At 45.3% G+C, this 26,924-nt stretch overlaps 1 protein-coding gene across 1 annotated transcript in view; it reads right to left on the bottom strand.

Annotated features, from left to right (window-relative positions):
• The window catches only part of NNT (nicotinamide nucleotide transhydrogenase), an 832,744-nt gene that overhangs the window by 641,915 nt on the left and 163,905 nt on the right, over positions 1-26,924 (bottom strand). The window contains exon 5 of the mRNA XM_069627238.1: positions 5,405-5,492. Within this exon, the coding sequence (XP_069483339.1) occupies positions 5,405-5,492 (88 nt within the window). The remainder of the gene's footprint in view (positions 1-5,404; positions 5,493-26,924) is intronic.

The raw sequence follows: 26,924 nt of genomic DNA, 5'->3' as shown, positions 1-26,924 counted from the left end.
GGTATAGTTTCAATTGCAGAAAGCAGTCATATATGCAGATAAGGCTGCTTGCACAGGGTGTTCCATATGGTTATGAGAGTTTGTGTCCCCTAAGGGGGAGTAACTCAGTGAGGTCCACTTGCCCAGACCCCTAAGGAGGTTCTTGAGGAGCAGGCTCACCTCCCTAGCCTCAAAGGGGGTGTCTCCCACTTGGGGAGAAGGGATGATTACTCTCGATTCGTCATAGGTTCCAAAGGAATCTTTGGAGGAAAAGGCGCAAAGAAAACTGCCAAAACAGCGGCCAACACTTGTACATATGGCAAACATTAATTAACTAGCAATGATATTTCTGTGGTTTGTACCCTAATAGTCATAACCTTTGCGAAGGCCAACATATAGTGGTTGGTTTAAAGTATTACACTTTGTTTATACACACAATTTTGAAATAAGCTGGCACGAAGAGGATTTGCATTATTAGACAAGATTGTATCCAGTACCTTTTGGGTGCACTACAATAACATTGACCTCCTCACAATAAGGACCCAACATTTGGTACAGGTCTGAAATACACAGGTTGGTAGTGTGGCTGAGTAGCCAGGCTCATCACAAGAGGGGTCAATGTGAGCAGTAATGTGGCACAGTTTCACAGTACAGTTATTCAAATAAACACTTATACTCAAGTTTCTTGATAAAACAATGATTCATTTATTTCACAGTCAGTTATATAAGCCTTCTTCAGAAGGGAGCAAAACATGTAACACTTAAAATACTTAAAAACACACTTAGTTTCTCTAAAATCAGATGATACCCATTGGGGATGGCACATAGACACTTCCTACACCCTCGGGTGACTTAAATAGCTATGACACTGAACATTGATTTATCACCGGTACATTTATAGCAATACTGAGTTTGGTGTAAAAGATAAAAAAGAGAAATAAAACAAAGCTTAAATAATTCCCAAACAAGTTTTGAAACCTTCCAATGTTCATTAAATTAACCCTTTCTGGGGGTAAAGATAAAGCACAGAGTCAGAGGTAAGTAGAGTCACTCAGAGATCCCGGAACACCAATGTTAATTACACAAAATGTCTAGGGTAGCTGAAGATCTTTGCAGGTAGGTAAAAAATCTTGCACAATATTTTTAGAAATGTTCTTAGAAAATAGAACACTTGAAGGGCCACAAGCTGGGAGGCTTGTGAGGCGCAAAGCTATACAACTCTTCAAGGTAACCAAGACCGGTCTTAACTGAGAGCAAGCAAGGCTACACAACAAGAGGTAAGTTCTTAGACTTTACAGTACCTTTGGTTAGAAGAAATTGTTCCAGATGGCTTCTCTTCCTGTACTGCTCTGCAGATCCTGTTCCTGAAACCTCAGTCGTGGGGACAAGAGAGGACATCTGGGGACTCCTGCTCTGCAATGGGAAGGTCAGCAGCAGGAATGGGCAAACTTCAATTCAGCGGTTCTTCAGTGTTTCTGCTCCTCAGCAACACTGCAGTTCTCGGATACCACTTCAGACTTTGCTTGCATCTGGGGTCCAGCACTCTATTGAGGTGGCTCAAGCTTGGTCAGTCCTGCTTCAGGGAAGTCCAGAGTATCTTCCTGCCGCTCCATTCCAACTTAAAAGCAACACACAATCTGGTGTTCCTCTCCCGGTCACTTCGGTTCCAGCAGCAGTGGAAATACAGCCAGTTCAGAGGATGTCCAGACGGGTTTACTTTGGAGTTGATTGGTCCCACCAACTCAAAGGGAGAAGTCATCCTTGCAGGGCTTCCCTAGTCGAGGCGAATTCAGACCTTTAGCACAGCAGCAGGGCTTCACCGGGCAAACCGACGGTCCAGGAGTTGCAGCAGGCGTCTCTTCCAAGATCATCTTCGGATTCCTTTGTCCAGTGGTCGACTGCCTAACAAGCCAAAAAGCGATGCCTTTTATGCAGGTTTCTCCCATTCATTTCAGCCTAGCTGTCAATCACACAGCAGGGTGGCTGTCTTTGCCGGACAGCCAGCCGGCCAATCACCTTTGGGTGCATTCCTGTAACCAAGGGGCTTAAGCACAGGGAGTTTCGGGCACCTCCCTCACTACCTGCCCCTGCCAGACAAACTGGAGCCAGAGGCAGGCTTCACTTGTGAATCCCGCCAAAGACAAAACAAATAAAGGGACCATACCTGGTTAGGCACGCAGAGTGAATCTCAAGAAGGGCCTTTCCAACAAGAAACAGTGAAAAAAAGACAACCGGGGTCATTTTGACAAAATGGACACCCATGGGTGCTTTACTGCAGCTGCGAACGCAGCCCGCTGTAAAAAACACCGATAGTAAAAAGTAAACCACTGTCACCAGCCATTAATTACTTGTTTGGTTTCTTTTAATATTTGTAATGCGCTCCAAACCCGAAGGTATCAGGGCGCAATAGGCATCAAGGAGGATGTTCAACTTTGGTTACATTGCTGTGCAGGTACATACATTTTATGCAATAAGTTGTCGATAAGGCAATTTGTACAAAGTAAGACTAAAAGGCAAGCAGATTGCACAATTAAACAAAATACATAGTATACAATATACACAGTATGTACAGATAAAACAGGAATTACATGATGTGTAAGGGGAGGTCAGAGGTCATTTTCCTGGATCCAGTAGATGAGGTTGGACCTAAAGCGAAGGTAGGGTAGATCTTCCCTCAGGGGAAGTGGGAGGGAATTCCAATATTGGGCAGCTTTAACCGGGAAGCTACTTCCACCAGTCTTAGTGCGTTTAAATCTAGGCACTTTTAGGAGGTTGGCATTGGCAGTTCTCGTGGGACGGTTAGCGGATTGTCTCGTAAATCTGGCTAGGAGTTATTGTGGGGCGGCATTGTGGAGACATTTGTGGGTCAAGGAGACTGTTTTGAAAATGATTTTCTCTTTCGTGGAAAGCCAGTTATTGGATATTCTAATGTCAGAAATCTGGGCTCTCTTAGGAATACCTAGAGCTGCTCTCAGAGTATTGTTTTGTAAAATCCGGATCTTATTGGTAATATATTTGTCACTCCCTAAATATAGGGCATTACAATAGTCCAGTTTAGACTGAACAAGGACTCTGGCTAAGGTGATGCAATTGTTGGAGGAGCGTAAGGGCTTGGCTGCACCGATTGGCTTACAGGTGTAAGAAGTTGAGGCCATGGAGTTGAATTGTTTATTAAAGGTTAGCGCAGAGTCTAGGTAGAATCCAAGGGTTTTGACTTCCTTGGCTACTGTAATGTTGTCGTCATCTATTCTGAAGTTGGAATAGTTGTGGCCCAGTTTAAGGTTTGCAGGGGTACCGAGGATGAGGCATTCAGTTTTGTCATCATTCATGCATAGACCGTGTGAGGCCATCCATGCCTGGATGATTAGGTACACTCTATTCAGAAAGGCCAAATCGTTGTTGTAGTCGCCACTCAACGGGTTGAGGGTCTGGGTATCATTGGCATAGCTAGTGTAGGTGATACCCAGGCTTTCTAGATCAAAAATGGGCTTTGTGAAAATGTTGTACAAGGTAGGGGACACACAAGAGCCCTAGGGCACACCGCAGGTGATGGGTATGCGGTCAGCAGCTGCAGTAGGTGAAAAGACGCACATTGTCCTATTATCTAGGAAGGATTGGATCCAACCTATCGCTTCTTGTGAGAAGTGGACAGCGGAATCAAGGTGGTTACACAAGATTTTGTAGACCACAAGGTCGAACGCCACTGAGAGATCAAGTAAAAGCAGTAGTGCTGCCTTTCCACTGTCAGCGTGTCAATTTGTGCCTCAAGGTCAAGCAGCACAGTTTCAGTCCTGTGTTGGGGTCTGAAGCATGACTGGCGTACTCCTAAAAGGTGGTTACATTCCAGATATTGTTGGATTTGAAGGTAAGCTACCTTGTCTAGAATTCTGACCAGGAAGGGGACTGGGGTGATGGGACGGTAGTTGGTGGGTATGGACGGGTCAAGTGTTTGTTTAAGTAGTGGGAGAACCCAAGACCGTTTCAGGTTATTGGGTATGGTGCCGATAGAAAAGGAGGCGTTAATTAGTTTGGAGATGACTCGGGAGAGGTCATGCGCAGCGTCCTTTATGATTTGGGCTAGGCAAGGGTCGCCATGGCAATTTGAAGGTTTGAGGTAGAGGATGACTTTCAACCTCCAAGATGGATACGTTATTGAAGTTGAAGCGGGGTGGGAGTTGATTGGGGGTGGCAGAGGGCACAGGGGCAGTGACAAAGAAGGTTTGTTGGGCTTAAGGGCAAGGTGGAGAGCTTTATTAATCTTGGCTTGGAGGGTCGCTACCTTATTAGATGGAACATTCTGAATGCTGGTGCACCATATTTTGTCCTTCAGACAGGTGTCAGGGGCTTGGGTAGGCGTTTCTATCTCTAAGGATTGTGAACAATTCTTTAGTACTTGAATTAGCCTGAGTAATATGCAAGTTGAAGGATTGTTTGGCGAGGAATTTCTTTTTTGTAAAGGGTGGCTAGTTTACTGAGGTAGTGACGGAAGGATCTCGTCTCCAAATGTGTTCAATTTTCCGTTTTTCTAGTCTAATTGCTTTCAAGTGGGGAGAGAACCAGGTATTCACATGTGTTTTAGGTTTACTCTTTCTAAGTTTCAGTGGTGCTATGATGTCTAAAGAGGAGATCATTATTTTGTTGTACTCCTCTACCAAAGTGAAAGGATCTGTATGGTGGGAAAGTGAGTTCAGAGTGGGAAGGATCAGGAGAGTAACTTTCTCGGCTGTAATATTTATTTTGTTTCCGGTGGGAATTAAATACATGAGAGGGTGAGAGAAAGGGCTCTCTCTCTCCAGGTTAGAAATTAAAATCCTAGAGTCCAGCAAAAGAGCTAGGTGGTCTCTGGGGTAGAAGGGAATGAACACATCTTTGAGAATTCTCCCCAACAATTATATTCCCTGGAACAACATTTAAATCAGGTGTAGAGCTTCCAATTGTCTCCTGTTGTGGCTGTGGCATATTGTATGAGGCACTGCTTTAGCGATCTAGCACATGGTCTGCTGTGCATCTTGTGTTTCTATCCAGCTCATAGTTTCTTTCCATCGAAAAAGTCGTGTGTGAATCAGGACTGAAAGAGGACGTTTGTGCCTCTCCTCAGTACTTACTGTAAATCCAGGACTTTAAAAAAAAAAATATGCTGAAAAATGTACCATTTCAAACTAAAAACAACGTCAAAGACAATTCCCATACCCAAACTCCCATTAACTTGCATCGCTCAATCTATTCTTTAGTTTAAGGCTGGTATCAAGTCCCACCTGTTTAAAAGTGCACCAGCTACAACATCCCAATAAATACCAGGTCCATTTAATGCTTAACAAAAAAAAAACAGAAGTCATCATATTTCCTTCATCAGACATACAAAAGCCAGAACTGAAATGTATAGCACTAGGATAGTTTTCAGTGTTTTCAAACGCATAACACATACCTTTGCTGGAGGAACCTTTCCAGCAGCTGTGATCTGACCAGTGAAAAATCGGCCAAAGTTATTTGCTGCTAGTACCACCGCCTTGTAACTGTCAGAGAAAATGGCAAATATTCAGTATACTTTCAGCATCACAAAGAATCACATGGCACACAATGTAGCATGTTACATCGAAATGTGGAGTTTGTCAGTACTTTACTATCAAAATTCAACATCCATATTCTTTGATAATACGAAAAGTACAAAAAGTTCAACCTGTAATTATCTATTCCAGAAATTTACTGCCTATGCCAGCACCATGCAAGAGAATATTGGGTCCGTGATTGTATTTGCAGGAGCCATTTAGCACCTGGGTATTGGTTACAAGAGCCAGTTTAACTTTACATCAACAGTTACCAGTAGATACGTTTGACACTCGGGTCATATGATTCATATAAACATAACTGTGCTCGGAAGTGTATAATGAAGTGATTTTTAAGAATTTCTAAGACCCGACTAGGGATTCCGTCAAACTCGCCATGCTGTCCCAGTAGTAGTTGCAACAGAGCAACCCAAAGGAATAAAGCAAAAGAGGCGGTTCACATTTATAGTGCACACTTTTAGATACCCAAGGTTCACACACTATTTGTAAAAACAACTACTTTGCCAATAGGTCAGAGAAAGGCAATCCAGACACACCAAGTAACACTTAGTAAAACAGAGGTCACAATGCAGCAAGCATCAGTTTTCAATTAGAGTTGTAGAAAGTTCTTCCTGAAAAAGTAACAGGTATGCAAACGCTTTCCAGATCAGGCAGGCTCGTTCACAAGAGACTAAGAGGGACCAGTAAAGCGAATAGGGACAGTCTATGGTGGGGAAAAATGTGAAAAGTGCCTCCAAGGAGCAGTAAATAGTTGCACTGGAGGGAGACACCCCCCCCTGCCCGTGGGTTTGTGAAGATGCAGAGGCACAGGCATGAAGAAATCATTGAAGAAATGTCCACCACACCGGAAAAGCAGGAGAGCAATACCATGAGATGGTTAAGCATTTCTGCAAGATGCAGTTGGTGGTTTCAAGAGATTCTTGCTGTGTATGTTATTCAGCGACCGAGTGCTCCAGTCACATCACAACAAAGGGACCCTCATGCACTTGGGAAGTGTTGAGATGGATTTCTAGAACCTGGCCTGGTGAGACAGCTAGAAGGCCACCCTAGTCATAGTGAACTGGGGAACTCTTGAGGTTAGCCAAACCCAATCCGGCTAAGCGGGGAGCGTGGTCAAGGCTTAGTCTTAGGAGAAAACGAGTGGGGTCAGGGGTCCACAATGAGTCCACACAATAATTCAATTTAGAATGTGAAGGACAAAAATAAAATATTCATCAAAAGCCCAAGAACACACACTAAGAAATGAAATGAGCAGGTAGTAATATCACAGGCTCCCTGGCGCCCAGACCTTTTTGTGCATTTTAGGAACTTTGGGTTTCACCCTAAATTAACCAGGGTAATCCAGACATGGACTTCTCCCCCTTCAATCCCTGCCACCCACGACCCAAGGCTAGGGAGGTGAGACCACTTCCAACACCCTCCAAAGGGGTAGAGAAAAGTGGAGGCAAGAGGACCACCGTTCCTGTGAGGAACTCCGCAAAGGATATTCTGAAATAACCTCATTAGGAATACCATTGTTAGTAAGAATTCTTATTTCTGGGCCAATTCCCTTCATCCTTCGAGACCCCAAGCTCTTTTGCTGGACTTTCCAAGATTTGTACCCTTGAGTGAAGTTGGCTCTTTTTGACACGCTCTCATGTGTTCTGACTCAATTTAGATTAAGAGTTTCCCTTGTTTTTGGAGACTGACAAACTCCATAGGCATCTGCTTTTTGTATAGTGACACACAGCACCTTCAGCCCAGTGTCACAGATCATTTAGATTTCTCATAAAGTTTTAATATTTTGTGTGAACTACTGTTCCCATGAATAGTAAAGTGGGCGAACGCCCCGGTCGAACGCGAGCAACTAGTCAGCACGGAGCAATAGTCCAGGCGAGGTTGACCAAATCTCGACACGACGAAGCAAGTGGTGTCCTAAGGAGAAAGACTGTTTTTGTAAAAACCTAATGGTTAACACAATAAATAAAAAAAAATAAAAAAAAAAAAAATGGTTAAGTGAAATTGACTTTACTTATCTTTTCTCTTTGTAGATCTAGCACACACCATCGTATGTGGAATGTATCCTACCTACTCATGTTACATGTTGTATGTTGTATGTTACCCTCACTACTTTAAATGACTGGTCTCAGTGATTTAATTTTCCTACCATTGTGCATTTCTACCGCAGGCTGAATCCTCGGCTGCAGTACAGCACCCATGGGTGACCATTTGTGTCAAAATGCCCAGCTTCTTTTTTCGCCATTTTCTGCTTGCAAGGTTTTTTTGGGGGTTTTACTCTGCGCATCAAGCCAGGTTTGAGCCCTCAGTTTTCCCTTTGGCAGGTGTAAGGGAGAATTCTCAGAAATGTGCTAATTCCTCTCCACCTCTTTTGCTGGACTTTAGGACTTTATCTCCAACGTGGAGAGAGAGACTTTTTCCCCACTCATGTTTTTTCTGTGATTTATACAGTTTCTTTTGAATTTTGAAACATTTGTAAACGCGCACACAAACGAAATCGTATCCTGGCGCAGATGGAAGGAATTCGGTGAAAAGAGAAACGGACAAGCCTATCTGGATCGTATTAGAATTAACAGACTGAGCAGTGATCCAAAATCTTAGATTTACAAAAATCTATGTTTTTAGACCTGCTCTGAAACTTGTCAGCAAGTTAGCTTGTCTGAGATTTAGTGGGAGACTATTAAACAATCTGGGTCCGGTCACTGAAAAGCACCGGTCTCCACTAGATCTGCACTTAATCCTAGGAATTACAAGGATTAGTTGATCCTCCGACTTAAGGGTGTGGGTGGGTTGATACTGTTTCAATTTGTTTATCAGATATACTGGTGCCATCCCTTTTCCAGGATATTCATCAGGGCACGAAGACAGCACCGGAGGAGGATTTCTGAAAGAAATCCTCCAACCTGGACACTTTGACAATCAGCGAGAACAGATGCAAACCACTGAAGTGCACCAGGGTCAGCATTAACCAGATCCTTTAAACGATCGAGCAAAATGCTGTGGTCCACCGTATCAAATGCGGTGGAGATCAAGCATTGCAAGCAGGGACAGTTTCCCTGCATCCCGTGCCTGCAGCATCTCTTCCCAAACTGCCATGAGTGCAGTCTCTGTCCCATGTAATGGACGGAAGCCAGATTGCAAAGGATGGAGCAGGCAATGATCTTCCAACAAAATCCTGCAACTGTTTGGTAAGTACTTTCTCTGGGATTTTGCTTGGCCAACGGAGACCCGCGATAGGGCGATAATTGCCATGATCTTCAGGATCCAGGCCAAGCAACGACTGATACTTTCAGAGCATCAGGGACTAATCCTTGGGAGAGTGAAAGATTAGCGTTACTTAGCAAACAAAGCTGGAAATGGAAAGAAATAATCATTTGTGGGTTTTAGCTCAGACAAGAGTGTTGCAATGTACTCAGCTAGTGCTTGCTTAAACCTGGACTGGGTTATTGGTCCCATATGTTCTATATTTTGGCTTGCAACCTCACATTGCGGGGTTTTATCTAGGTTTCTATGAATCCTAATGTTATTTTGAACATTCAAAATGTGGTCTCTAAAAAAGTTACTTAGGCCATTAGTGTGATGTACAGATGGGGCCTTCACTAGTGCATATGTATTCGGATTACCAAACTCAGCAATAGTTTTAAATAATTGAGGATTGTTTATTGCAGTTGAGATTTTTGTCGATAGAAAAAGTGACTTGGCTATAAACAGTGCCTTTTTGGAGATAGTTTATGCTTTATTTGCCAAATTAAGATGTTCAGGTGATTGTGAACGATACCAACGATTTTCATGGTATTTGTGTTCTTTCTTTAGCTCCACAAGATCTCTAGTGAACCAGGCTTTGGAAACTTTAATGACCATATTATTCATAGGTGCAAATTTTGTGCAAATAGGGCACATAGCTTGGGTGCCTTCCTGAAAGAGGGTATTACAATCGTTGAGCTGAATACACTTAATCAGCACGATACTAAGTTCCATGCCAGATATGGCATCCAGATCTTTATTTTTCCCGCATCTGTTTAGTACTTGCAGGAGCTTGGGGAAGGAGCCTTGCATTGATCGGTCTTAATATCGAGCAACCTATGGTGTTGGTCTGTCCAATTAATAGGGAAGGTATCAGCCAAGCTGATACCTTTTCCTCTTGCTAGCACGAAATCAAGTCAGTGACCTTTCATATGGGAGGGGGTAGCAGCTAATGATAGAACCTCATGTTGGGCTAAGACTCTTGACTTTGGAGTCTGACAAACTCCATAGGCATCATCTTTACATTGTGACACTCAGTAACTTCAGTGTAGTGGCACAGGGAAGTCTTAGATTTCCCAAAGGTTTAAATACCTTCTCTTGGTGAAACTACTGTTTCCAAGAGCAGTAAAGTGAAATTGACTTCACTTACAATTTGTAACTTTCTAGACCCAGCACACACCATTTTACCATAGGGTGTTTTAGGGGTTACTTAGTATGCCCTTTGTTTAGTTCCTCGTGTAACATGTTTATGTCACCATTTCTACAACTAATGGCTGGTGGCAGTAGTTTACTTTTGACTACCATTGTGTGTTTTTACCGCAGGCTGCATTCGTTGAAGCCCGCCTCTTGCTCCAGTATGTCTGGCAGGGGCAGGAAGTGAGGGAGGTGGACATCCTATCGGAGCAGGCTGTACTTCCACTGCTGCTGGAACCGCAGTGCAGAGAGAGGGACACCAAACAGAAGATCACTTTTAAGTTGAACCCGAGCACCAGGAAGATCCTCCGGACTTCTCTGAAGCAGGACTGACCAAGCCTGAGCCACAACAGAGTGCTGGACCCCAGATGGAAGGAAAGTCTGAAGTAGTATCCGAGAACCGCAGTGTTGCTATTTGCTGTAGATGCGAGGAGCTGAAACCGCTAAGTGCAGCTGAATTGAAGTTTGCCCATTGTTGCAGCTGACCTTCCCATTGCAGTGCAGGAGTCCCCAGACGTCCTCCCTCTTGTCCCCATGACCGAGGCTCAGTAACAAGATCTGCAGAGCTGGTCAAGACACAAGCCAGCTGGAACCATTTCTTCTAACCAAAGGTACTGTAAAACCTATGAGGACTTGCGCTTGTGTAGCCTTACTTGCTCTCAGTTGAGACCCCGTCTTGGTTGCCATTGTATAGTTGCTTACAGCTTTGCCCCTCACAGGCCTCCCAGCTTGTGGCCCTTCAAGTGAATCTCATTGGTACAAACCTTTCTAAAAACATTGTGCAAGACTTTTACTTACCTGCAAAGAAGATCTTCAGCTCCCCTAGACTTTGCTCAACTAACATTGGCTGTCCGGGCTCCCAGAGAGACTCCTCTTACCCCCGACTCTGTGCCTTTACCTTTCCCCCAGGAAAGGGTGACATTTTCTGGACAGTGGAAGGTCTAAAAAAGTACTTACCCGTTTATGAATTATTTGTTAACCTTTGTTTTATTCCCCAATCTAACCTTTGCACCAAACTCGATATTGCTCTAAATGTACTAGTGATAAATCAACGTCCACAGTGTCCTAGCTATTTAAGTCACCTGAGGGTGTAGGAAGTGTATGTGCCATCCCCAATGGGTATCATCTGATTTAGAGAAACAGTGTTTCTCTAAAGTATGTTAACAGAAGTTAACAGAAGTATGTTATAATTGTTACATGTTTTGCTCCCTTCTGAAGAAGGCTTATATAACTTAAATAATGTAGTTGTTTAATCAAGAACCTTGAGTGTAAGTGTTTATTTGAATAACTGTCACTGCAAAACTGTTACAACCCTACTGCTCACACAGACCCCTCTTGTGATAAGCCTGGCTGCTCAGCCACACTACCAACCTGTGTAGTACAGACTTATACGAAAGGTTGGGTTCCTACTGCCAGGAGGTCAAGCTTGCTGAAGTCTTCCAAATGATACTGCACACAATCTTGCCTAGCAGCAGGCTTCAGTATTGAAACCAGCCTCTGGCTCCAGTGTCTCTGGAAAGGCAGGAAGTGAGGGAGGTTCCTGAAACTCCCTGTCCTTTGTCTTTAGGATTGCCGGAATGCACACAGTCCCGATTGGCTGGCTGGCCTTTTATGACAGTCAACCTGCTGTTTGAGTGACATCTATGCTGTGTATGAATGGGAGAAACCTACTTAAAAAGCCAAGAGGCAAGGGTTTTGGAACTGAAGACAGTCGACCTCTGGGAGGAACACCCCGACAAAGAACCTGTGAACGAAGCTTGCTGCATCCTCCTGGACTGTTGAACTGCCCGGTGAAGCCCTGCTGCTGGGCTGAAACTCTTTCTAAATCAACAAGAGAAGCTTCGAAAGGGACAACTTCTTCCCTTGGGTTAGTGGGGTCAACTAACCCCAAGACGAACTCCACTGGACCATCTTCCCAGACAGGCAGTACTTCTTTGCTGCTGCAGGTACAGAGTGCCAGGGGTCAAGTTATCTGTAGTCTAGTGCAATGTCTGATATCCGGCCAGAAGCAGAAGCAGGACAACCAGAGCTCGATTCCCCTCAGAGCGCAGGCCACAAGGAGTGAAGGAAGCCCAACCAGTATCCAAGATCTGCAGTGGTGCAGTTTAACACGTGCTGAAACCGCAAAGTGCAGCTTACCTGAAAAGAGCCGGTAGCTGTCGCTGCCCTCCGAATCTCCAGACGTCCTCCCTCTTGTCCCCATGACTGAGGCCCCAGGAACCCAGGATCTGCATCACTGCAACCAGACAGAAGCCATCTAGAACACTCTTCTTCTAACCTAAGGTACTCTTCTATAGATTTAAAATGTATAAAGTGCAACTAAGGGCCAAAAGGGAGTCTAGGCACTAAACTGGAGCGGGTGCAGCAGGCTCAAAGTACCGATGCCAACTGATTAGCAAGAAGGGAGGAAACGATTGAACAGATGTGTCAAGACCCTCCTAAAAAAAGAATAGTCAGACAGTTCTTAAGTCAACAGGGAGGGCATGCCACAAGCTGGGTGTCTACAGAAAAAGCAACCACTTAGGAGTTTGACAAAATTTGGGAATCCTGAGGAGCTGATGAGAATCCGAACGCAGATCTCTCGTTGGGCAGCATTTTTGCAATTTACTTTTCAGAAAATGAGTGCCTACATTGTGGACTGCTCAATGAACTACTCATAAAATGTTAAATTCTATGTGGCCTGCTACAGGCAGCCAGTGTAGATGACGTAGTTCTGACTTGGGGTTCATACCTCACTGTCTTTAGCTTTGCTCTTCTCCGTTGAGACTTGCAGTAGCTACTTTGCTAGAGTTGATTTCAGCTCTACCCTTCACAAGTGTGACAGCTTGTGACCCACAGTGATTTTCCTTCAACAAACTAACTTTGTGCAAGACATTGCTATCTAAGAGGTGCCTCAGCTCCATAGAATTTGCTCCAATTGACTTTGCGCCAATTGACTTTGGCTGTCTGGACTCCCTGCAGACTCTTAGACCATTTGACTGATAGTTACTGTACCTCATAGGTGGTGAGGACTTGGTTTTTAACTATTATTGCTGGGAAAGATTTTTATCTAGACTTCATTGGAAGATTTAAGTGCTCACATGCTCTGGGAACCTGTTTAACCTTTTTCCTTCCGTTAAGCTTTCCTTTCTACTAATCTCCGAATCTACAAAGTGTACTAGTGATATAAAAATGCCATTACTGTCCTAGTTAGTGAAGTCATCTGAGGGTGTAGAAAGTGTGTAAGAAGCATCTCTAAAGAGTATCCACTAGCTTTGTGTTGATTCTGAAAAAAGTATTTTAAATTAGAATTGTTACATACATTGCCTTTATAAAGGATGCTTATTTAAAAACGCTTAAATAAATATTTATAACAAAAACCTTGCATATAAGTGTTACTTGGTTACTTGCATTTATGCATTTCATTACTACAGCTCAATAGCTGACATTTACCCCTCTGGAGATAACCCTGGCTGCTCAGTCACACTACCAACTTGTGTAGTACAGGCCTATACCAAAAGGTGGGTTACCTAATACAAAGACGACAAAGGGTAGTGTAGTCTCCCACAGGGTTACTACATGCATTCTTGCCTAACAACCCTACAGAGACTTATATGAAAAGAGAAAGACCATATGTTACTGTCAACAAGTAACAGTGCCCGTTACTTTAAATGGAAAGCTGCATTTAACTGAGACGAAGAGGATGGAGAAAAGAGACGCTGCAACAAGTGGAAAGAGACGAACATCTGCCAGTGAAGCCCCAAGACGAAATACTACCCGAGAGGGCAGGAGACAGAGCGAGAAAGCATGAATGTTACAAAACTGCTTGTGTACCGAAAGGAGGGAACTGGATGGGCAGTGTCCTAGAAACCGGAAAGAGTGAGAAGCAGGTGGTGGTGTGACTATGGAGCGCTTGTGGTGGAGCGGCAGTCCAAACAACTGTGCCGAGACCACTAAGCAGTGAAGACCGCGTATCTGGACAGTCGGAAGTCCGTCCAGAAGGAGACCATGGAGTACAGGACACTGAAGGAGTCTGAGAAGCTGTTCAGGCAAAGAACAGAACAAACCCTGAGCGAATAGAGGAGCCAGTGACATCCCTGAGAATACCAGGTAACCGGGAAAACAGGAGACCCAGGAGGCAAAAAGGGGACTCGGTCATCCCAGTCAAGATAAAGAAAGGGATGAAAGCGATTACATCTTATCCCTAACTGGGAATGTTACATTGCATTTTATACAATATATTTCAGTGAAGATAAATGTGGGGGGGCAAGAGGGTTAGGACCCCCAAGCTGCCCCCATACATCCCGCACCATAATGAATACCACAACCCAACCAACCTGTCTATATTTTCACTTAAATTCATTGTAAATGATGAAGTGAAATCCTACTCGCAGTGATAGTCTGTGATTAAATCAATCCATCCTACTACAAGCAAAATGCAGAAAGCAAGAAAATTGAATGCGGATCATCAGCCCTCCAGATACGGTGCGTATCTGGCCTTTATACGCACAGAAATACAGCCCTCAATTGTTCCTTGCGTACCACTTACACAGGCTATTTATGGCAGCAACCCCATAAATCATGGAGCTCAATGGCGACGGCATTGCTAGCTGAAGCTTGCAAATCCACTCTTTACTTTAGTAATCAACACAGTTCCTTGAAAGAAGCAACTGGGAGGAGTCCTGGTCTGTTTAATTTTTTAACACACTCCTCTGTTAATGATTCTATCAAGATAATACTTTGAACAAACCACAAATTCCCTTTTACATTACTCACTTTGTTCAACGACCTTCTTTTCCATAGGTTAGTGTTATTAAAACATCTTGAATCATGATCAGGCTTTTCACTTTGGTTAGGACACCGGTAGTATGGCGTAAAATGAAAATTGACTTAAAGGGCTGCATTTCTGTTTAATTGGCTTTAATAAAGGTAGAGCTGTTGCAGCAGCATGGGCATTTCATACTTTTTCATCCTAGCAGCACACTAATTGCTTAGCTAGGCATGTGGTCTGAACTTTATCATTTCCGACCACCCACTGCAAGCAGGTATAATGGATACAGGTAGAAGCAGTGCTGTATATATTTTCAGTGGCACAGATTTGACCTGGACCTCTCAACAAGACTGCTATATATTCAGGCAAAGAAGCCTAATTTATCAATGGAGCAGCTATACCGTATGCAGGTCATGGCACAATGCCAAATATTCACAGTGGGGCGATTGCATCAAGCCCACATTTCTTTGCAGGGCTGCTACATTTTGTTCCAAGGAAAATGCGTCCCCCGGAGAGTCAGGATGCAGAAACCTAGTGGCAAATTTCTGGCACTGCTTGGTGGGGCTGGAGAAAAGGTATAGAGGGGGTTGACCCCACCTTGAGAAAATGTTGCCTATCTGGATGCTGTGCAGTTGCCACTCGTGTGTCTGCGAGGAGTCCCTTCTAAGGGGGTCTGCTCGTTTGTTCTGCATCCCAGGCAAGTGGAAGATCTGGAGTAGAATGTTGTGCCAGATGGCCCAATGCCAGATAGTATCTGCTTCCTGGAACAAGGTGTTTGATTGCGTTCTGCCTTGCTTCCATAGATAAACCTTTGTGGTCACGTCGGTGAGGACACGCACCACTGAATTCTTGATTAGAGGAAGAAAGGATTTTAGAGCCCAGTTCACTACTCTAAATTCCAGTACATTGATGTGTAGTGTTAAGCAAGATTGTATGCAGTACCTTTTAGGTGCCCTACAATAACCTTGACCTCTTGGTAATAGGGACTAACCTTTGGTATACGTCTGAACTAACTACACAGGTTGTTAGTGTGGCTGAGCAGCCAGGCTTATCTCAAGAGGGGTCAATGGGAGCAGTAATGTTGCAACAGTTTCACAGTAGCAGTTATTAAAAAAAACACTCACGGTTCCTTGATGAAACAATTTATTTCAGTCAGTTGTACAAGCCTTCTTCAAAAGGGAGCAATATATAACAAATTACACTTCAAAACACACTTTCTCTAAATCAGATGATCCCAATTGGGGATGGCATACCTACACTTCCTACACCCAGAGGTGATTTAAATAGCTAGGACACTGACCACTGATTTATCACTGGTACATTCAGAGCAATACTGAGCTTGGTGTAAAAGATAGAAGAGAGCAATAAAACAAAGGTTAACAAATAATTCACAAACAGTTAAGTACTTTTAAAAACCTTCCAATATCAAAGTTTTACCCTTTCCTGAGGAAGAGATAAAGCACAGAGTCAAAGGGAAGAAGGGTCTCAGGGAGCCAGGACAGCCAATGTTAATTGCACAATACCTAGGGGAGCTGAAGATCATGTTTGCAGGTAGATAAAAAGTCTTGCACAAATGTTTAAGAAATGTTTGTAGAAAATGCAACACTTGAAGGGCCACAAGCTGGGAGGCTTGTGAGGGATAAAGTTATAGCAACTCTGCAAGGTAACCAAGACAGGTCTCAATTGAGAGCAATTAAGGATACACAACAAGAGGCAAGTTCTTAGACTTTAAAGTACCTCTGGATAGAAGAAATTGTTCCAGCTGGCTTCTGTTCCTGTACAGCCACGCAAATCCGGTTGTTCCCGAGAACTCTGTCGTGGGGACAAGAGGAAGGACGTCTGGGGAATCTTGCTCTGCAATGGGTGGCTCAAGCTTGGTCAGTCCTGCTTCAGGGAAGTCCGGAGGATCACTCTGGCGCTCAGGTCCGACTTAAAAGCAACGCACACAATCTGGTGTTCCTCTCCCTGGCACTTCGGTTCCAGCAGAAGTACAGCCAGCTCAGAGGATGTCCAGACGGGCTTCCTTTGGAATCGATTGGTCCCACCAAAGTAAAAGGGGAGAAGTCGTCCTTGCAGGGCTTTTATAGTCAAGGCGAATTTGGAGCTTCAGCACAGCAGCAGGGTTTCACTAGGCAAACCAACGTTCAGGAGTTGAAGCAGGCGTCTCTTCCAAATTCTTCTTCAGATTCCTTTGTCCAGTGGTCGACTGCCTCCCAAGCCAAAAAGCCTCGCCTTTTATGCAGGTTTCTCCCATTCATTCCAGCCTAGCTGCCAATCACAAAGCAGGGTGGCTGTCCTTGCGGGACAGCCAGCTGGCCAATCACCTTTGGGTGCATTCCTGTAAACAAGGGGATTTAGCACAAGGAGTGTTGGGCACCTCCCCCACTTCCTGCCCCTGCCAGACATACTAGAGCCAGAGGCAGGCTGCACTCGTGAATCCTGCCAAAACAAAGGGACCAAACCTGGTCTGGCATGCAGAGTAAATCTCAAGAAGCACCTTTCCAACAAGAAATGGCAAAAAAAGAAGACTGGGGCCATTTTGACGAAATGGGCACCCATGGCTGTCTTACTGTGGCTGCGAATGCAGCCCGCAGTAAAAACACACAATGGTAGTAAAGTAAAGCACTGCCACCAGCCATTAATTGTAGAAAGGGCAAATTTTACATGAATACCTAGACAAAGGGGATACTAAGTAACCTCTCCAGAACCCTATTGTAAGATAGCGTGTGCTGGGTTTAGAAAGTTACAAAAAGTAACGTCAATTTCACTTCACTGCTCTTGGAAACATTTTAATACCTTCTCTTCACCAAGAGAAGGTATTAAAATCTTTGGGAAATCTAAGAGACTTCCCTGTGCCACTGCACTGAAGGTGCCGAGGGTCACAATGTAAAGATGATGCCTATGGAGTTTGTCAGACTCCAAAGTTAAAAGAATCAAGAGTCTAAATCACAATAAAAATACGAGAGAGTGAGAAAAAGGGTCCCCCCCTCTCCAGGTTCAAAATTAAAAGCCCTGAAGTCCAGCAAAAGAGCTGAGGGTCTCAAAGGTAGACAGGAATTAGCAAATTTTTGAGAATTCTCCCTTACATATAGTAAGATTTCCTTGGGGGACCAGAGGCCTTGGACATGGTGTTGGTCCAAATGAGCACCCCATCCTGCATGGGAGGCATCGGTCACAATGGTAAGATGGTAATTTGGCTCCATCACTGGCATTCCTTTTGCGATGTTGAAGGGCATATCCACCATTTCAGTGTGTATGGCAAAGTCTGGGAGATGTTACCTTGTGTAACCCGGAAACCCCGGGCTTGGGACTATCTTGTCACCAGAAACCTTTGCACTGGCCGCATGTGTAGCCGGCAGTGGGGAATAAGCGGAATGCATCAGGACATGGTTCCCAGAAGAGCCATCTATGAACGGACTTGGCAAGTTGGTTCGTGTGAATGAGCTCGCTAGAGTTATCAATCTTTTGATTCTTTCTGCAGAAGGTTTGACCAGATTGTGGCCTGTAAGGAATTGAACTCTCAGGAAAACCAAGCTCCATGGGAGGTAACTGTACAGGACTTCAAATAGTTGATTGAAAAGCCTAACTGTTGAAGCAGCGTCTGTTTAGTTGAGACTAAGGCTTGTCGATACGTTGACCCCCAAACTAGCCAATCGTCCAAGTACGGGTAAATGCAGTGGCGTTTCCGGAGATAGGCTGCTACTGGTGCCAGACACTTCCTGAATTTTCTAGGTGCAGATTTTAGGCCGAAAGGTAGTACCCAAAATTGATAAAGGCTTTCGCTGACGAATCTGAGGTACTTTCGGTGCCTTGGATGTATTGGCACATGGAATTATGCATCTTTGAGGTGTAAGGCTGCAAGGAATTCCTGGGGCTTTTATGACCTCCTGGAGCGTTACATTTTGAATTTGTTTTTTGATATTCTTGTTTAGCCATTGTAGATCTAGAACAGGGCTCCACTTGCCGTCTGGTTTTTTGAAGACAAGTACCTGGAGTATACGCCCGTTCCTCTTGCTGAGGGAGGCACTTTCTATGGCTCGTTTTAGCATTTGACATTACTCGTGCTGTAAAACATTATGCGGGTGAGATACCTTTGTATGGGATTGGGGGGGTCTTGCAGCAGTAATTGTTGTGCCTTATTTTGCCTACCTCTCTGGACGGTGGTAGATCCACGCTCTTTGCCTTTGGTATGCTCTATTGCGCTGGGAGGATTGATAATTGTGCTTGTAGCCCTGAGAGTAATATCCGGGCCTACCATAGCTCTTGCTGTCTCTCGAGCCTGAGAATCTTACATTGCTGGTGGCTCCTCGAAAGAAGGTCCTCCTGCTTTGAAGGGAAGTGAGAGCTCTAGCTCTGTCCGAGTCGGCCTTCATGGCTTTAAGGGCCTCATCGATTTTCTCACCAAACAGATTTTCCCCTTCACATGGCATATCGATGACATTATGTTGCACTTCCTGGCAAAAGTCTTTGCAACGCAGCCATGCATGGTGTCAAAAGGACTACCCTGTTGCCGAACTGTTTGAACCCAGTTTCAGCAAGGTCTACAGCGATGTTGATGCTGTGATTCGAGAAGTCTTCTTTGCGCACCAGCATCATCGCCTCTTCTCTGCTGTCCCAGCAAGTGTTCCAATAATGGAGCCAGACAGTGCCACGTCTCTCGATCATATCGCGCGACAATTGCCAGGGCATTGGCTGCTTCAACAGTCGCCCGGAGAGAACCTTCTTTCCAAAAGGCATCCATTTTCTGATTTTCACCATCTGGCTGAGTGGCACACTTCTGCTGTGTATGAGCCTTGCGGCTTGCTGCCACTAAGACAACCGGCTCTGAAGCAGGTTGCGAAGTGAGGTATTTCGGAGTAGTATCTGGAGCCTTAAACTTCTCCAACCTTCCTCTAACCACAGGCTCTATTAAAGGATGTTTCATAGTACGAAGGCCCTTCTGCCACACATGATCCAGTATGGGTATGGAAAAGACTGACTTCCTGCGTTCACCCATATGGTCGAAGAGGAAACAATCTTTCTCATCTACAAGAAAGATTGGAATTCACAAAGGAATTCCCAGTTCCAGACGTCAGGGGGGTGGTTGGGTGAGAACAAGAAAGGTCAAAGAACACTAAAATGGTGAAAAACACAAGACTGGACCTGGTGCATCTTGGTCTGGATCTGCGTCAGCTCTCCCTGGGTACAAGGAGGCAGTGGAACTTGTATCCCTCAGACCCGTGTCATGGTCTGTCAACCAATTCCCATTCCTCTTGTTCTCACCTACGTGGACTGAATGTACGTGGAGGTCTAGGTGGTGTTTGCATCCTAGGGTGTATGCCCTGTTGTCTAGAGGGGTAGGTTGGGCCCCTTCATTGAGGGGTAACATGAGGTTCTTCATAAGGTTGAATTGCTTGAGCAAGTGGAAGTCTGGCATCAAGCTGAACTAATAGAGTGTAGTAAGGACCTGCATGGCAAGCAAAGGTTGAGGATTTATAAGGGCCTATTGTGTCAGCATACCACCTATTCCTATATATTTTGATGGCAGAGTAGGTGTTTGAGATCTTGGAGACGCTTTTTCCACTCTAGCTGATCCCTGGATTAGGATCAGAAGTACTTTCTTCAGGATCAGATTTGAATACACCTTAACATTCATATGGCGGAGTCTCAAAATCAGACATAATCGCATGCAGCAGAATGTCTTCTGGCATGATAACTGGGTACTCCCTGGGAGACATCCCCCGGGAGCTTGGTCACGCTGCATCGTGATCCTAGTTGGGGTTTTTAAAATACCCTTAGGGAATTTTATGTTGCCTTCTGTCGGCAATTCTGAAATTTCCGACCTCGTGGTCGGACAGGTAGGCTTTTCAGCAGACGACTTTCTTGGTCATCCACAGGGTGGTCAAAGTAGTTGATGAGCCGCAGACCCTGGTCGAAGATGGATTCTTTGATGGTGTTGTTGGCTTAGATGATGATTTGGCCGTTGACGGGTGACTTGACTCATGGCTGGGGGACTATCTCAGATTCCGACAACGAACAGTGTTTTTTGCCACTCATCAAGGTAGACTTTTTCAACGACTAGGTCGAGAAAGATGCCATAATCAGGTTTGGTTCTATGTTTGTCCGTCGACAGAGGAGATTTCCTGGATGGGTCTGTGGATTTTGAGGATGGGCGAGAGGCCTTCTCCCTAGGTTTGTCCGACGGTGACGTCGACAACTGGTCCTTGGAAGAGTGGACCCTGAATGGGACCTTTCACCACTAGGAAGAGGTTTCTTTACAAGTAGAGCGAGTTTGGCTTTATGCCCCGAGGACGATTTTGCCACATCGGTCTTGCTTCTTTGCCACCGGCTCCCCAGATCTGGGCCTGTGCCTTGACGGCGACCTCCTGTCAGAAGGAGAGGTTGCTCTCCCCCACTGACGAGGCAACCTCAGCTGTTGTCACACTCACCTGTGTCTCTGCGGGAGCAATGGACCTCTTTCTCTGTGTTCTCACTTCCCAACCTGGTGTGGGAAGTCTGTCAAAGAAGAGGATAAATATGCTAAAATACTGGACAAAATTCACCACTGGGCCCCCCTCCCTCTTAGCCCTTGTGTGGAGGAAGTTCGATTAGGTTGTCTACCCTAGCTCACCTTGAGATCTAGTTGGGCGACCTCTCCATCCTGCAATTTTTAGGGGCGCAATTCTTCCGGGACAGGTGGTCCAGGTGCCCCTCTTAGAAGACTTTTCCTTTCTGTTTTAGTGGGTGCTTGAAGCTGCTCGCGTTCAGCGTTGGGTTGCTGTTCCTGGTTCACAGCGAAAATACCCTGGAATGCTGCGGGATGAGTGGAGGGCCAGTTACTTCACTGTTACTCCTGAGCAGACTGATTAAACAGGTGAGTGTCTTTAGATCCAGCCGGGATTGGTTCAGAGTGTGACGGATGCTGCTATGCAGTTAAGAGTCATTCAGGTTTGCACAGCATTAAGGGATGCAGGGAGCTACGGCGCGCGTCTGATTGTTGTTTGTATTTCACAGATGCAGAAAAGTGAGAAAGGAGTAGTGTGCGCGCTCTGGCTGCAATGAGTTCCGGTGAGTATGTGCTGTGTTGGGCTGACACAGACGTCCTTACCGAAACAGCAAGAGCGCTAACTGACTTTGTTGTCTTCTCTTCTTCACAGGAGCTGGGATGCTGGAACGTTTGTGCGATAATCCGATGGCTGGAGACTGAGACCGCATGCACATGGACTGGAAGTTCTTCTGACAACAGGAGCCCGGTGAGCGTGTTGCTCGTAGAGCTTACAGAAACACGCAGCTCTGAATGGTCTTCGGCGTGTCTTATATAGCCAGCCACGCCCAATAACTAGAGCACACAGTTTGTTCAGGAATATTTCCTCAATGGTGAGTGTAAGGTATAGGATGTGGGCAGGAAGTGGTAATACCCTAAAACCCGGCAGGCAAGAACACGAGGGGGCATGATTACAAGGGTGCTAGTGAATGATGGTATTGGAATCTCTATGCCTCATGCGTGCAGAAGTGGGGGTCATGCTTTTATGCAGTGTATGCCAAGACTGCCAGGCCCTTAACCACCTGTCATGATGCCTGCTCCCGAGGAGCCAGGTCAGGCCAAGCGTCCCCGGAAGCAGACTTCATACTCACCAAGCAGGACCCAGCAAACCCCTATAGGGGCTCTTCGGACCTTGTCCTGGCGCCTTTGGCGCCAGGCTCATAAAAGGCATCTCTCCTGGCGCCATAAGCGCCAGGCTCATCATGGCAGAACATATGGTAATGCTTGGGTGAACTCACCTGAGGCAGACCATGCTGCATACTCACCTGAGGCAGACCATGCTGTCTGAAGCTCCAAGCCAACTAAGGCTGGGGAGGAACCATTTTCTTTCAGGAACTCTTTTCTTACTCGGGTGGGGCCAGTGGAAGAACACTCACCTGAAGCTCTTCCAAGGCTATTTAAACCACGCCCGGATGGCCACACGTGCTTCACGTTATTCTGCATCTGCAGCAGGACGCTCACCGAGTCGGCTCCTGCATCCTGGCTCCTGCCACGCCCGCCAGCACCTGGAACACCTGCAAGGAGAGAAAGGCAAGCATTAGGACATTACCTACCTTCATCCAGCATCCGGATTCTTCACTCCGTCGATCCTGCAAAAGAAAGTCAAGGGTTAGAAACGCATCTCATCGCTCGCTGCAGCGCCGCTTCCACTTACCTTCACGTGGCGCTGTCTAGCTCTTCAGCGGTCATAGGCGACATCGGTCGCATTCAAGACCTACGGAGAAAAAGGACAAAACAAGGTGAGCAACGAACTAATTTTAAAAAGGACAGATTACTCACCTTAAGTCTTACCTGAATTTTGTTGGGACCTCAGTTCCCTTTTCAGGGTCGGAGCGGCTTTTCTGGCTTTTCCGTACCCCGGCCCCTATGGGGAAATAAGACACACTCATTAAGGTGTCGGAGCAAACCACTACGGCACACCTTCATTAAAAGTACTCACCTGAGCTTACCTCGGCGAATCCACTCCTCCACACGGATTCCTCACCTAGTCCCTGAAAATTCAACAAAGGCCAAGGGACAAATAAGACTTGATCTTTTGAACTATATACTTACAGCAGCATTTTGGTAAAGGCAAGCAGACATCGAACCCTCGCCAAATCCGAGATCCAGTGAAGTAACTGTAAATCTACGCGCCCCTGCGTCAGAAGCAGGATGGAGAGCTTGTCAATACAGAAATTAAGGAGAGAGTCTGCGGAAGGCACAGCTAGGGTTCGAGGAGGGTGAGAAGGGGAAAAAAGGGTGCATCTCACACACAATCTAGCAGACAGTTAACTCCCTTTTCCCCCATCTACAGAAGGATTATTCTACGGGCCAGACAGACAAGGTTTGGGGGTCCAGTTCAGTCCATCTTCCAAGCACTACGCTTTACCGTGGAAGAAGTTGTAGCAGTCCAGAACGGGTCGGCACCTCCGTGGGAATCAGGTGAGCGTTACACCACCTTGCCCCAGCCAGGCACCCAGCATTCATTACTGACGCAGGATAGGCTCCCCTCATTGAGCCAGCAGATAAGGTGTTGGTTACGGTCCTTAAGGGTCTGTCACAGCCATCAGCCGAAAGGTTCGGGTATAGACAGTAAAGATACTGTGTGCCTGTCCCCCTCGTAAACGTTTTCTTTAGGCTGCAGGTTTTGCATGGCCGAAATAAAGACTTCTTAGGTCCTGAGGGTTCCAGGGTTGGAACTGTAAACCAAATTATTTGGACATCAGTTTTATCAGAAGATGACATCTGAAGAAAAGAAAAAAAGTTATTTTCGAAGAAATTGAATTCTTTCTCAAGATAGGGGAAGCTGCTGGGGCAGAGCTATACACTCGACATTCCATTGGTGGGTACCAAAAGCACCCACAACGGCATTGATGGGACACTCAAGGTGCCAATTTGTTTCCATAGGAAAATTGCTAAGTCAAAGTAACCGGGGTTTCCCTGCCCGGCGACTGGGAATATTCACAGCATGTGAATCCATGAAAGATCCAATGCTGGAGAAAAACCCAAGACTCTTTTTGTGTCGGTCTACAACAGACCAGGGAAAGCAAAACCAAGTGTTACACTTTAGGAACGACTCAAGGTTATTCTAGGTAAGTAAAACCTAAGGCAGACTTCTTCTGGAAAGGCTAACAGCACGTCAGGGGAAGTAAGACCCAGTTGGGAAACGTACACACACATTTTCTGAAAGAAATAGTTAAGTGACGCCAATAGCATTACTTTGGGGAAGAGGCACAACCAATTCACAGGTGAGAAAAATAACCTGGTTTGTTTATTTATATTGCGTGCCAGACCCAAGGGTATCAGGGTGCAGGTGGTTCCATGAAGGCTCAATGCTTAGGTTACAACAATAGGTTACATGAGGAAGGAGGCTAGGTCAAAACATAGGCAATAATTAGCAGTTACAGGTTATCAAATTTAGAGCATAATGGTACACACAGAAACATTATACAAGTATCTAGTAGCAATAACTTTAAAGCTATTTACAATGTAGTAGGGAGGACATGCCTTAATGGTCAGTTGTCTTGAGCCAGCTGATGCAGTTTTGTCTAAAGTTCAGGTATGATCAATACGCTCGAAGGGCTGGCGGCGGGGAATTCCATAGTTGAGTAGCTTTGACAGGTAAGCTGTTCCCCCCCCCCCCCCGACCTTAGATAGTTTAAAACTAGGAATAGTAATGCAGTTGGTGTTAGCTAATTGAGTGGGCCTGGTTGAGGTTATTCTGTGGAATCTGTTGATGAGATAACTGGGCGCGATATGGTTCAGAGCTTTGTAAGTAAGGAAGGCAGCTTTTAGCGGATTTTGTTGTTTGTGGATAGCAAGATATTTTGTCGCCTAATCTCAGAGATGTGCTCTCTTCTTGCTATGCCGAGGTCCGCTTTGAGGGCATTATTTTGGAGAGTTCGGATTCTTTAATATATACTTATTAGAGCCAATGTAGAGGGCGTTACAGTAGTCCAATATGGACATTATGAGGGCTCTGGCCAGAATGAAACAGCTGTTGGACAGAAATGGTTTGCTAGCGCTGATGAGTCTGCATGTGTATGGAGTGGCAGATGCCATGGAATTGACTTGTTTGGTGAAAGTGAGTTGAATCGAGGTAGAAGCCTAAAGTTTTTACTTTGTTAATGACTTTACCATCGATTATGAAGGAGGTATATTCGTGGCCTAGTTTTTTTTTTTAGATTAGTAGGGGTCCCCAGAATGATGAGCTCAGTTTTGTCATAATTCAGACAGACTGAGTTGCCATCCATGCCTGGATGAGGTAGACACTATTCAGCAAGGCCAAATCCTTGCCGTAATCCCCAGAAAGTGGAAGGAGTATCTGGGTATCATCTGCATAGTTGATGTAGGTAATACCGAGATGGCCCAGATCATCAAAAAGGGGCTTCGTGAATATGATAGAGGGTGGGTGAGACAAGATCCTTGATGTACTCCGCACGTGATAGGAATGGGTTCTTCAAGCTGCTGAGTGAAAGAAGACCCTCATAGTCCTGTCGCTTAGGAATGATTCGATCCAGACTACGGCCTCCTTGGAGAAGTGCATGGCTGAGTCTAGATGGCTACATAGGACCTTGTGATCCACAAGGTCAAATACAGCCAAAAGGTCAAGGAGAAATAGGGCCGATTTCCCCTTGTCTCCGAGTTCGTCAATTTGAGTCTTGAGGTCGATTAGTGCAGTTTGTTCCGTGTTGTGGGCGGAAGCCTGCTTGGCGAGCTCCTAATAGATTGTGGAGTTCTAGATATTTTTGAATTTGTAGATATGCGACCTTATCTAATATTTTAAGGAGAAAAGGTACTGTGGTAATGGGCCAGTAGTTAGTTGGTATTGCTGGGTCTAAGGTTTGTTTTTTTAACAGTCGGACTACCCACGATTCTTTAAGGTTACGTGGGATAGTTCCTGATTCGAATGAGGCGTTGATGAGTTTCAATATGAAGGGGGCCAGATCCCTCACTGCATCCTTAATAAGTTGGGCTGGACATTGGTCGCCCTGGCAGTTTGAAGGTTTAAGTACCTTATATCTACTTTTCAGAATGGCAGAACATTTGTAAGGTAAGTAATAACTTTAACTGTTCACTCTCAGAGATACAGTTACCAACCAACCCACTCTTTTACAAGTAATTAACTTTTAAACACGTATTCTCTTATCTAGGCAAAAGGCCCAATCCTTTAAAAGTCTTTAGCTTATTCTTGGAGCAGGAGTGTTCTCATCGACAGAAGGGGGGTCACTACGGTCTAGTGTCCAACAGGCAATGTCAGGATAGGTTAAGTAGGAAAAGTCAGAGTTCCTAAGGAAGACTGTTCAAAGACGTGAGTGTTTTACTTTAGTGTTCTTTGAGGGTCCAGGGGCTTCACAGAAAACTCTAGGAGGATTCCAGCAGGGGCCTGGGTGCACTGGATGAGAGGCCTCCCAATCACAGAAAACACCACACAACTACACAGGAATCACAAGAGACTTAAAGTAAGAAAATACCCAAGCCAGCACAGTACCTCAGCACAGAAGAAGATTTTGAAGCACAAGGACTTCAGGGTCTGTAGCCAAAAACCCGGTTGGTGGATTCCTTGTCGTGGTGACTGAAAACAGGACAGTGGAAGGGATTTTGCAGCAGGATCAACATTGAAGGCTCTAGGCAAGGTTTTCCTCACGGCTGAATGTGGCTCTGGCACCTTTTCAGGAGCACAGCAGACTGAATA

The sequence above is a fragment of the Ambystoma mexicanum genome, chromosome 6p, assembly GCF_040938575.1.
Source record: "Ambystoma mexicanum isolate Mex_15411 chromosome 6p, UKY_AmexF1_1, whole genome shotgun sequence".
NCBI classification, from domain to species: Eukaryota; Metazoa; Chordata; class Amphibia; order Caudata; family Ambystomatidae; genus Ambystoma; species Ambystoma mexicanum.
Note: the sequence above shows the minus strand (reverse complement) of the source record. Positions and strands in the feature narration are given on the sequence as shown.